Consider the following 13217-nt stretch of genomic DNA (forward strand, 5'->3'; position numbering starts at 1 on the left):
ATAACCTAAAAAATGGGACTCAGCAGGACTCCTCTCTGTGTGTCTGGGTCAGGCTTCATTCTCTCCCACTGACAATAGGCTTTCTCCATGATGTCAGCAATCTTTGTTACAACAGCCTCAGATTCAATTCCACTTCGTTAATACAGGATGCCAAATTCTTCCAGCTCCAATTTTGTTTTCCTTTCAATTCCTGGGAGGACTCTGGCTGGACTGGTAAAGCTTTTATGTCCACTCTTTGTAGCAATCATTCTAGCTAAGGAGGTAAAATACTCTGATCTGTCCAATCCGGACAATTTCCCACTCCTTTAGTGAGTTCAGTACCAGAAAAACAGAGGACGATGTATGGAGTGGAGGAGTATTAGCAAAAGCATAGCCATTGGCAGAAGTGTGAGCGGGTCAACTGCCCCAAAATGTATTTTCTTTAATAACATAATGTCAGAAAAGGCCCCAAATCACACTCCAGAGCTGCCTTCATGATTTTGTGCAATGATGTTATTTTTCCTTATTAGCAAATATATAGATTTCAACCCATGTTAATTAAAAAGATTGCCCTGGTACTTAGCAAACTGTAAGGGAAACATTCATTTTCTTCCTTATACTGAATATCTGTAAACTGAAAAAGAACAGCTGCTGAATTAAAATTTACTTTTTTTATAATAACCCTGATATGGAATTGAATTACAAACCTAAGACTCTCATTTATACTGACTTTGTTCTCTATTCTATATCTCATGCAACCATGTCCTTGTCACATTTCCCACTGGCATAAATATAACAAGAGATGTGTTAACAATACAAGAACAAAAATTATATTTGACTTACATCTTCGATATCCTTGTCCAGAGCTACAATTCTTAAAGGGGTGGTCAAATTTAGACTGTCAGAAATAGTTGCTCCCACTGGGGCAGATTCCAGAATATAGCCTTGATAACTGGGCATTGTGAAATACGGGCTCTGATTGTTTTCATCCAGTATTTCAATATGTAGACTGGCAAAAGCAGGAAGAGGATGACCATTGTCCTGTTCAGCCTAAAAATGAATAAAAAATATTAAAACATTATATGTTATGGAATCCTTTTAGAGTTTCATTTTTCATACTATATGTAGGAAATTCTTTTTTGAATTGGTATCATTACAGAAAGAACTGCTTTAAAGTTATAGGATCCTTAGAAAACATGAGGAAATGGAAGTCCAGAGAAGCTTCATCAGTTTTTGCTTTCTTGTCCTCCAACCCAGTGCATATTTCAGAAAAGAAAAAAAAAAATCACTACATTTGTATCTGTCAGTATATATCATTAGGATAAATAACAGTGCTTAAATATGGTTAGATAGAAAATTGAGAAGTGAAGAAATTTCAGTGAACTGCTGATAAAATGTTTAAATAAAAGACAGAAAACAATTCATAACTCCAATAACATATTGTGTTCATTTTTGTCTCTTCCATGTCTTCTCATTCCACACTAATAATTAAATCCCCAAATAATTCATAATTCTGCATAAAATTAATAGATTAAGCTACATTTGTTGCCTATGGAAAGTCCTCCAAAGACTTTTATTTGTGACAGACAGTCTCAATAAAACATTTTTTAGTAGCAATGGAAATTTAAACATTAACCATAAATATGCTATTCAAGTAAAATTAATGTTCTTGTATTATGTTTGTTTTCTTGTTTTTTTTCTCCTATTCAATTTAAAAAAATGATGAAAATTTATGTTTCCAATAAATTTTCTTAGGTAATCTCCACATGGTCATGATATGAATGAGCGAAGATCAACCTTTAACACCAGCTCTTGACTTTCTGTTTTTTAAAAAATGCATCTTACTATATAGCAATCCAAATTATTTAAAGGAAGATTTTATCATAACTGACTTCTAGAAAATCTCCTCCAAACTTTAGAAGAAAATCGACATTAATTTAATAGCATATATTTTGAAATAGATTCAAATTCCGTTATAATTTTTTTGATATGTTTCCCTCATTGTTGCAGTAGTTGTATTTTGAAACCAACTAAGAGTAAAAGTTAAATATTTTATTTAAATCCTGGAGGTTTTCCTACATAAAGCAGTGACATTTGGCCATGAAAGTTTATAAGCAGTTCAGATAGATATCTCTAATTGTTCAATATTGGTCACCTAGAAGATAATTTTTCACTTTTTCTAGTTATAATTTAGCATTTTTATCAATTGGGAGGGTGGGTGATAAATCATAATGATGTTTGGCAGTACCAGTGAGTCTGCACCAAGAAAAATCACTTCATATTATTATTAACATTAAAAAATATTTTGAAATATAATTATGCTAATTACTACATTGAAAGTATGGTAACTAATGAATGCATTGTTAAATATTATTTAAAGCATTGATTTAGAAAAAACTACCTATCTTTGTTTTTTTGATATTTTGATAACTATTTCAATATATTTCCTTTATAATGTTATGTAGTCTATTCTATTTTATGCATTTAAATTTTCATCTGAGAACAGATTGTGAGTGGGTTCATGGCACAAAGTGTTTATGAGCCCCCGCTCTGCATTAAAGATGATAGTATTGGAATAATGTGTAGCCTTTTCTGGAACTTTGTATCCTTCACTCTTAACCATATGTACTCCTGACACCATCAGTATGGATAAGCTCTTTCTGTACCCAGCAGTTGTGATTAGTTTGTGCTGAGACATGAATGTTTTTCTAAGCGTCCCCTCTGTGACATACAGCAGGCTTTCTGGACACAGCTGACCAGGGTGAAAGCTACAGTCCATGACTAGAAAACATCACTTTTCACTGTAGGAAACTAATTGGTCCATGTAGGGTTCCAACCCAATGACCTCAGTCTGATGGAAGCAGGAACAGTTCATACAGGCAAGTCATTTTGAACAGGACTTTTTCTTTCTCCCTTATCTTGCATCTAATTGTTCTGAAAGTCATTATGTTATATTCTGGACATACTAATAATGCTATGAAAAGTTCCAAATTTTATAATTTGTCCCCTTCCTCCAATAAACACACACACTTTATGGATGGTAAGGGAAAAACAAAAAGCAAATTGTATAACAATGAAAGAAGCTCTTATTTTATATTCAGCTCATATATTGTTAATTTTTACTGCCAGCTGTGAAGCCAGGCAAACATGTATTATTTGCATGATGGAAACAAAGTGATCCAACAAAAAGAGGAAGAAAACTCAAATAAGATCTGTGGAAACAATTGATTTCCCCACATCTTTAAAAATAACATGTAAAGACTCTGTTATTTCCCTAACATTAGTTTGTTGTTAATATGACTAATATTTTTGGATAGCTTCTACATATTTTGTCCTCTATGGGGTGTTTCAGATATGCTAACCACATTTTATGTCTCCAAAGTCCACATTCTTAATCCCTATACTATTTTGCCCCTTTAAATGTGAAAACATATAATTTTGTGTTGATGCAAAACCAAAAAGGTTAGCATTATGTCCAAGGCCACACCACAGGTAAGTCACAGACAGAGGAGGGCCCAGACTCAGGTCTCCTGATTTACAAAAGGCTACCCAGGGAAATTCACCACATGATTCCCTAATTCAGAGAATGCAAATGAACAACCAAATATAAGATTGATGGGAGAAATTAGTGGCAGGAAAGAAAATTAGTAGACACTCCAGATCGAATTAGAGTTAAAATACGTCACTTAAAACAAATTAAACTATTATGCTTTTCTCTTGAGAGAGCTCATGCATGAAATCTTTCATCCAATCCTCTCTTCTTCTATATAGGATAAATAGGAATTCTCAAAAGTCTGACTTATTCTATTCCCCTGCAGTCACTAGCGAATGAGATGAGGAGCATAAAAAAGCAGGTCAAGTGAAACAAGGTGGTATTTAAAAAATCATCTAATCCTGTAAGATAGCCTTATTTATATATCTACAAAGTCTGTGGTTACAAGTTAAACATTATATTTAAAAGCCAGGTTTTGTTTGGAGAATTTCTAGGCATGAGTCTCATTTTCAGTAATGAGACCAAAGCCAAAATAATTAAAGCCAAAACGGGAGGAGTATAAAAAATACACTATTTAGTTACTTTGGAGAGCAAAACATTAAAAGAGACAAGCTACTCCATTTTCAATATTAAAACAAACAAATATTGATAACCTCTTAGCTCCTTGAACTGGAGGACTAAGAGTAAGTTTTGTCCTATTGGCTGGTGGCAAGTAATGTAACACATTCCATGGTCTCTAGCATGAACCTTTTCAAGTACACATAATAATTTAGGGGAAAAAAAAGAAAATAGGAAAGGTTTTCAAGATGTTCACTTAAATAAATTCTAGGAAAGAAGAAATAAATATATTTTTTCCTGGAAAGTCAGGAATTATTTATTATGTATCTATACTGTCCACTTTTTACATTTTATATGTTCTCTTTTGTCCACACTTATTCTTCCCAATTTTTCCTAAGCTCACTTCAGTTAGACTTTTACCCCCACCTTTTAAACACAGTTGTTCTTGCCAAAATTACCAGTGACTCCTACATTGCTAAAAGCAATATTTATTTTTAGTCCATATCTTACTTAACCTACCTTCAGCATTTAAAACATTATTCACTAGTCTTTCAAGACAACATTCTCTCTTGATTTTCTTCCAATTCTGCTGTTCATTTCTTCTCATTATCAATTGCTGGTTTCTCCTTTTATCTCCAACTTAAAATTGGGTGGCTCTGGAGTCAGGTCTTAGTCATTGTCTCTTCTTACTTCCTTGCAAATCTAGTCTCATCTCATGGTTTTAAAAATGTCAGTAACATAATGACTCTCAATTTCTATCTCCAGCCTGGACCTCTGAAGTCTAGAATCTATATCCAACTGTATATGTAATAACCCTGCTTAAATAATAACTATAAAGATAGTTATTATTTAATTATTATAGTTATTTAACTATAGCAATAATTATTTTAAAATAACAGTTAAGTAATATGTTTATTAGATACCCATTATCTAATAAACACTTCAAATGTAACCACTGAAAAAATGAAATTCTTGTCTCCTGCCTCACAAACCTACTTCACAAACAGACTTTTCTACTTTATACCAGCTCCATTCTTCCAGTTGCTCAGGCCAAGAACCTTGGAGTCACCTTTACTCCTTGGTTCTTTTCACATTTCACATCTAACCTATGAGGAAATTGTATTGACTATAACTTCAAAATATATGCAGGATCTAACTATTTCTCACCTCTTCCACTGTTATCACCCTGGTAGGGACCAACCTACCATCATCTGCCACCTAAATGATTTAAACTTCTCTATCAGCTTCTACCCTTGCCAATAGCCCATTCTTATATGTGCAGCCCAGTGATTTTGTTAAATACTAGTCAGATTAGGTCACTCCTCTCATTAAAACCCCTCAGTGATTTCCAGTTTGTCTCAGGCCTACAGCATCTGATCTCTTATTGCTTTTATCATACTATTCTCCTTCTCACTAAATATGCTCTAACATACTGTATGCTGCTTCACTAAAGACCAGGCATATTCTTGCAGAACCTTTGCATTGGCTGTTCCCTTTACCTCAAATGCTATCCCCACAGACGTCCACATGAATCACATATCTTTTTCCACATGGCCCACACTGACCACCTCATTTAAATTATATCCCCAGCACTGGAATTCACAATGCAATTTGCTATTTTTATAGCACTTAACAGCTAAAATATTTTAAAATTTGTTTATTATATTTATAATTTGCTGTCAGAATTATTCCACTAGAATATAACTTTCAAGATATCAGGGATGTGTGACTATTTTGTTAATGTTGACTTCCCTGGCTTATTAAAGCAGCTAACACTGAGTACTACTACAAAAGCAAATGATGCTGTAATGAAAAGATGGCTTACAAGAGTAATGTTTATCTCCCAGTAATGAGTGTCTGCAACTTCACAACACCTGATAAGTTCCTCACCCTCCCTTAATCATAGTAAATGACAATTTATAAGACATCTTATTAATTGTGTAACTACATGACACAATATATTCAAAATATTGACAAAAATGCCTTGCAAGAAAATGTCTTGCTCAATAACTGTTAGTTGTATTATTGTTATTAAAAATAGTTTAAAGAGAATTTCTTTCTTAGAGTGGTAGATGGGGAAATACTTTTTTTTGAAAAATCAATAATTTTAGTTTCCATCTTCTCATTTGATAACATATAATCAATGGATTTTACACTCCAAGAAATATTTCATGTCAGGAAACTTTGGAAGAAAAACAGAAGTCTTATGTTAACATAAGTGAATTGTGGTCTTATTTTAAAATGTAAATTTAATGTTGCAACCAAAAAGTTAAGGTAAAACCACACTTTAGTGTTGATAACTCTGTTTCTTATGTTTATAATAATTAAAAAAATAAAAATGGAATTATATTTTATGTAAAATAAAATTGCCATTGCTCTATGCTCTTGTAAACTTAACTCTTTATTGTAACTAATGTCTGAGCATCACTCTTCACTAGACCTTTAAATTCTATGAGAGAGTAAACACTATAAATTTGTCTGTTTCTTTCATCACTAAATGTTTGGTCAGTTCCTGGTATATGGAAGAATTCAAAAGTAGATTTGTTGTGAATTTTGTGTATTTTCAATTTCAATAGTCTATGTACATCTTTGATTTGCATTAAATATCTTCTACAAATAAAATGAATGTGCCATGATTTTAACCCCCATTTGAAAGGTATTTATGGAGGGATTTTTTTTGACATTGAAATGAAGCAGAAATGAATTTTTGTGAATGTATAGCATGGCCACCTTAAGTTATATGAATGTCATCTTTGTGCATTTTAAAGGTTTTTTCATATCTAACCAAGCTTACCTATAGAGAATTGGTACTGATGTGCATTCCTGCCAGTCATATAAAGACGTATAAAGGGCCACACCCTATTCTCCTCACTCACCAATTGTGGCTCCCTCTCAATAGGAATGAGTGCTGTGAATATGTGATTTACAGTCTTCCAGAATGTATCATGCATTTACATATAATACGCATTATATGCAAATGCATAGAATACTTATGTAAATAAGCTGATATATATGAGAGTGAGTCAAAAATTATCTGCGCTCTGGCTGTAGAATTTAATTTAACTGGAGTGTGGATAATTTTTGACTCACCCTCGTATTTTTAGATATGGGGAGGTGTTTTTAAAATGGGCAGTGGTTTAAACAAAGAGATGTTTGTTCTGATTTGTTTTGTTTTTCATTTGATACACTATTTAGACACATTTTCTTGTCAGTCTGAGGCAAATTAATCACTTTAGCAAGATTCTGACTGAGTGCACTCTTGCAGTGCATTAATACACTTTATTTGCCAAGGGGAGGGGAGGAAAGGCGAGAAGAGAAAGAAGGAACAAAGTATGGATGAAAGGAAAGGGGAAGGAAAGCAAATGGCATAGCCATTTCCCCATGTAACAGAAGCAAATGACTGGTAACTTTCAAAAATCATGGCAACCAGATAGGGCAGTAGTTCCTAAATTCTAGTTTGCATAAGAATCAGCAGGAAAGCCTATTATAAGGTATATCCCCACATCCTACCCATAAAGATTCCGATTCATATATCTGGACAGGGACAAGGAATCTCCCTTTTTATCAAACTCCTCAGGTGGTTTTAATCTGAGTACTTTGACAGTACTCTCAGACCCTCTGGGTCTGGCTGCTTCAATGCTTGAGCTATGCCCACACTCGAATTTCTAGAAAAATCTTTCTTTGTAGTCTTACTGATTAGCAAAGATGACCAGTAAGGCTCCAGGACAATACAGTATATCCAAAACATCACTGGTATCATGTACCAGACTTAACTAGTTTCTGGTAATTGATGTTACATATAATACCAAATGTGCAGATTGAATGTCACTAAAAATGTTTTATGACTGTAGCATAACAAAGGATTGCATGCATATAAATGTGAATATTCTTCACATAATAAGTTCCGTCTGTTACTGTTCATATGTCAAGATCAAATCTTCTTAACATTTCATTGAAATTAATTAATTGAAATTTAATCATGGATTATTCTACACACAAACACATATGTATGTACATATTTCTGATTATGTTGATCTCAAGTGAAAGATTTTTCCATGTTTTCTAGGAAAACCTAGGAAGTGGGAATATTGACAAAATCTTCCATCCAGTTCTCTGTCTGGAAACACTGGTAAAGTTTTTGACTAGGCTAGTTGATTAAGTTTTAAGATCTAGGGATATTCATTTGTGTATGTAGACCTATAAATTTTATCTCACATTTCATCATACCCCAATGAAAATAAGACTGAAAGTTTTGGTGTATGATGAAAAAGTACTATAGGGAAAATCTTCATTTAATCTTTATGGAAACTTCTTCAAATGCAGGCTCAATCAGGACCTCTGGCATGTATTTATTTGTTTATTTGTCTGTTTCTTTAATTACTATTTTAATTTTATCCTGCCTTACCAAATTCCCAAGTGATTTTAATATATAGTTAGTTCTCAAATTTTAGTGCTGTAAAAATCACATAGGCATCTTGATTCAGTGGGTGAAGCCCTAAAATCTGCCTTTCAAAAACAAGCACCTCACATGATTCTAATATGTCCAATCAATAAGCATTTGAGAAATCAACTAGTATAGCATTTTGACTCCTCTCACACAGGTTTGTCAACAGCTGTTATACTCAAAAAAAAGCCAAGATGCAGCACCCTAGGTCACTTCTGCTCTAGCCTCTTATGCAAGCAATTGTTACTGTTTTTGACCTTTAAGTAAAGTTTCAAATTTCAGTTTGGACCTGAAGATTGGAAATAAAAGTGGAAGAACCTCACTTATATAAAGGAGTTCTCCACAGGATCCTGCTTAGCGTAATAAACTCTACAAGGGCTTGGGGTGGAAGCCCCAGTAACTGTAAAAGGTTACATTTCCCTTCTGTGTACACACACTTTTCTTTTGGAATGTCTTAGGGAGAGATGGTTGTGGCTAGCCTGTGTTCCCTGGATCAAAGATCATATTAATATTGCAAACTAATTAATAACTAAAAATAAGTGCGTTCTATTGCTTCTTGACCTTTCTTATAAAATTATATTTTTTTAAAACCTCCAGAAACTTCCTTTATTTAAACTTTACTATTCTAAAAATTAAAGAATACCTAGTCTCACAACAAGCCTATTTATGACAATTACTAAAAATACTTGAGAACTTACAAAACCACAAAATAATTTATCAGATAAAACACAAAGAATTGTCTTGTATATTATACAACTGATTTGTTTGTAGTGCCATAAATACAGCAAAAGAGTACATTCCTGTTTGGAAACAAATACATTTTCTGTTTGACAAAAAAGAAAAGATATCTTTACTAGGCAGACCATAAACAAAGCACTCCCAAAAGGGGTTTATAATATGACAACAAAAAAATACTGACACACTTCCCATCTAGAATACATTTTTTAAAGTACATTTTATCTTCATTTGATGTAAGAATGTGCCCTCTGTTTATATTTTATTGCAATGAAAATATGAATCCTTAGAGCTTCTGTATACCTTTCAATAATAAAAATTTTTCTCTTTGCTTAGAGCTTAAGATATTAACTGACTCTAGAATGACTAAAACAATTTTGAATGATTTAAAGAAGAAAAAGTCAGTTGCTCCTGGGAAGACCACAGATTCAGAAAACTCCCGCTAAGCACAGATATGTCGCACTATTTGGTGGTTTGAACATGGGAATCATCTTGGCTATAAATAGCAAGGCGAGCCAGAGACAAAATTATGATCGTGATGGTGTAATAACTTTTTTCTAGAGTGCTTCTAATTCATGTTGTATTCCCCTTATTTTGCCCTGCCCTGCTTCCTCATCCAGCAAAGGTATATGCTGGATTCAGATTCCATTCCCACAGAGTATTCTCTCCATTTAGGAGAAAGCTCTCCTAAGGTGCCTTTGTGAACCAGTTGACTGGAATAGTCCATCCTGGAATATCTGAACTGCAAAAAATCATCAACATCCAAAAAAAAATCTAGTCTACATGGGTTATTTTTCAGAGCCTGGAAGGTAATGAGTGGGAGCTTCTCCTATGTCCTAGTCTATTCTTGAGAAAAAACTAGTGAGAAGATCTGTTTAGCTTTCAAGCTGCTGGGTATACCCTTTCAGTTTCATTTTCTATGCAACAACCAAGAAGCTTATGAAGAAAGATTACTTGGGAACATTCATGGAGGAGGATTGAGGGGTGTGTTGTGGGGAGATACAGCAAGCGTTGCTCAGAGAATGGCTTTCATGTGGACATTCTACAATATTTAGACTTGCTGTTGTACTCTTACAATGACCTTTGCAGTTGAGAGGGCCTTGCCAAAATCAAGGGACTGTGACAAGAATGGATAAATTACTTTTCTTCTTCCAAGCAGTTGTAGGTCACCTTGTGAAGAAGGAAAGAGGCCAAGTAAAATATCACCTCTGTGTGTCTTTTGTCAGCTTCCACATTTGGACAGCCACTATATTTAACTGCTATATTCTATTTCTGTTCTAACTAACCCAGCTGGGTGAATAACAACATGAGAAAAGAGGACACCATATATTCTTTCCTTGTCTTAATTTCCATAATTGACATAATTAATTTAGCCTAGTACTTAGAGTTTTTAGAAATGTAAACAACCAGAAGTAAATAAAAGGATACAGTATTCTTTTTGAGGAAAAAAAATGTTTTATGTGACAATCTACTAAATTGAAAAAAATAGAACATAAAATTAAAAGATGAACATCTAGGAGATGTATCAAATATGTCAGTGGATTTCTAAAAGTGTACTATTCATTAAGACATCCATGGAGGGATTGTTATTTCATTACTGATAAGAACTAATACCTGAAATTTCTGTGGGATAATTTTCCCTAAAACATACAAAGGACTTTCACTCTTAATGGACTTAAACTTCCTTACCTTATAGATCTTACTATTGGGCAGAGGAAGTAAGCTTATTTTTCACCTAACTACTGAACTAAGATGTGAGATATGTGCATTTTATTCTTTCAACAGGAATCCATAAGAATAGGGAGAGGCATTTATGGCTAGAATATTTCCAGAATTATGAAAGTATGTCATTCACAGAATCTGTCTTTCTTCCTATGGCTGAACAACATCAGCTCTGATTTTTCTTTTCCTCTTATCATAACCCTGGTTCACTGAAAGCTCCTATTCAATCTTCCTCAAAGGGAGCATCTAAGCCTGTCTTTTCCCCTCTTAATTTCTATTTATCCCTCTCTCTCTCTTTTTTTTTTTTTGATAAACAATCCATATACCACAGCCAGTAAGATAGTAACTTATACTTCACAATCTCCTTAATAGATTTAATGAATTTTGATAGTTCTCTCATGTTCATGGGAGATGCCATGCTTTTTATTTTGAGAAGTGATGACTGATGATCTATGACTTTCTACTCTGTCTGCCCCTAATACCTGATCTTTCAAATCAACAAAGTTTCCTGTTGGAAATTCATGCAATGGGCAATTTATCAACTGGCTTGAAGACAATATGGAACAGCATGATGTATTTTTTTGTTTGTTTTAGCAATATCTATTGGCAATGTGGGGATATGGGCAGGATGCATGAAAAAGAGGCTAAAATCTTAGAGATCACTTGTGTGAGATGATGGGACTTGAGGAAACCTAGAGAACTGCAGTGGGCAAGGAGAGCTGGGGGAGACCTTCAAGAGAAATTCCAGATGTATCTGGATAGGACTTGAAAAGTGACTGGATAGGGCCATACAGGAATTGGTGTCTCAGAAGAACTGGGAACTCTTGGCTTGGGTGACAGGCTGATTGTAATATTATTAATTGAAAGAAAGAAGAGGAGGTTTCAAAAGGATGTACATAGCTTACTGCATTCTTAATTTGATACAACTGCAAAATACTAGGAGTAGCTATCCAGCCAGTATTTGGAAATATGGGTGTAGAAATCCGAAGGGAAAAATGTCTAAAAGCATAACTTCCATACTTGTGACTTCCTCAAAGCAGAGCTTTCATATATTTCTGTCTCCTCAACACCAAGTAAAATGTCAGGCACCTAATAAGCACTCACAAAGGATTTGGCAAATTGAAAACTAGCAAATATCATATGGCTTAAAGAGGGTGAGTCCAGGTATAACACTGAACTCATGCAGTAAAGTATAATTGATATCATTATTCAAATAGAGGCTAAATATTTTCTAGGGTTGTGGTGTTACAGATTCATATGTACGATCAAGGGTTGTAGTCACTGTTCTTTCAGGCCTCAATCATTTCTTGCATGCTGTTGTCATGTGATTCTCAAATTACTAAAGCAAAGTAACTTGCCAGAAGAACTGGCACGTTAACTCTAGTATTTAAGCTCACCAGTTTCAATTCTGTGGCTCACTTTTTGTGTGTAAAATATATACCTTTTCTTTAGAAGGAGTTTTGTTTGTTTATTTGTTTGTTTAAATACAGTCATAAATAGCTTTAAACTGTCTTAATATAGGTATGGCTTTTTTCAGGGATTGAATTTATTTGAGAAGTTCCTTGCATCTTTATTCTGGACAGAGGATAAAATTCTATCAAATACATACTTTCAAATGTATGTATTTAAATGCAATGAAGATGCAGACCCAAACCCAGCAGCCTCAAAAGATTTACTGTGCCAGAGAGAAAACCATTACAAGAAATATTTATTGAGCACTTTCTATTCACTGTACATGGACAGGGGAATGGGTTTGAGCCACAATGTTGAAGAAATATATTACAATCTGCCCTCCCTGCTATAAAGGTCAGGAGAAAATAAACAGGCAAATTCTATATGGAATGAGCAAAGACTTCTTAGCATCTGAAGCATCAATGAAATACCAATGTGAATTAGACTGTTGATAAAAAGAAAAGGAGGAATGATTCAGGAAGACCAGCGAATGCCTGGAGGCTAGAAAGAGAACGGTGAATTTAAGGCAGTGCAAGTGGTTTAGTATGGCTGGCACAGAAAGTATGTAGGGTGACCGATGAGAGCTTAGGGTTAATTATGCCCATTATGTGGAAAGAAAAGAAGTTAAAGGTCAACCTGCTAGGCAGTATAAATAGATCAATGAACAACATCATGAAAATCAGAGGGACCATGATACAACAATATTTGTGATGTCATTGTGACCCTTGCTATTAGTTCTTAAAGAGATTCAGATAAAAAAAATTATGTGTGAGAGACAATGAATTATTGATCATTTATCCATTTAATCCTTGTATTAGATGCCCAGAGTATAAA

The 13217-nt window shown here is 34.0% G+C and overlaps 1 protein-coding gene across 17 annotated transcripts in view; it reads right to left on the reverse strand.

The window, feature by feature from the left end:
- PCDH15 (protocadherin related 15) overlaps positions 1–13217 on the reverse strand; it is a 764244-nt gene that overhangs the window by 314428 nt on the left and 436599 nt on the right. For all 17 annotated transcript variants that reach the window (XM_057735541.1, XM_057735540.1, XM_057735538.1 and 14 more), the window contains one exon: positions 823–1029. In XM_057735541.1, coding sequence (XP_057591524.1) covers positions 823–1029 — 207 coding nt within the window. The remainder of the gene's footprint in view (positions 1–822; positions 1030–13217) is intronic.

Source organism: Hippopotamus amphibius, chromosome 5 (assembly GCF_030028045.1).
Source record: "Hippopotamus amphibius kiboko isolate mHipAmp2 chromosome 5, mHipAmp2.hap2, whole genome shotgun sequence".
Taxonomy (NCBI): domain Eukaryota; kingdom Metazoa; phylum Chordata; class Mammalia; order Artiodactyla; family Hippopotamidae; genus Hippopotamus; species Hippopotamus amphibius.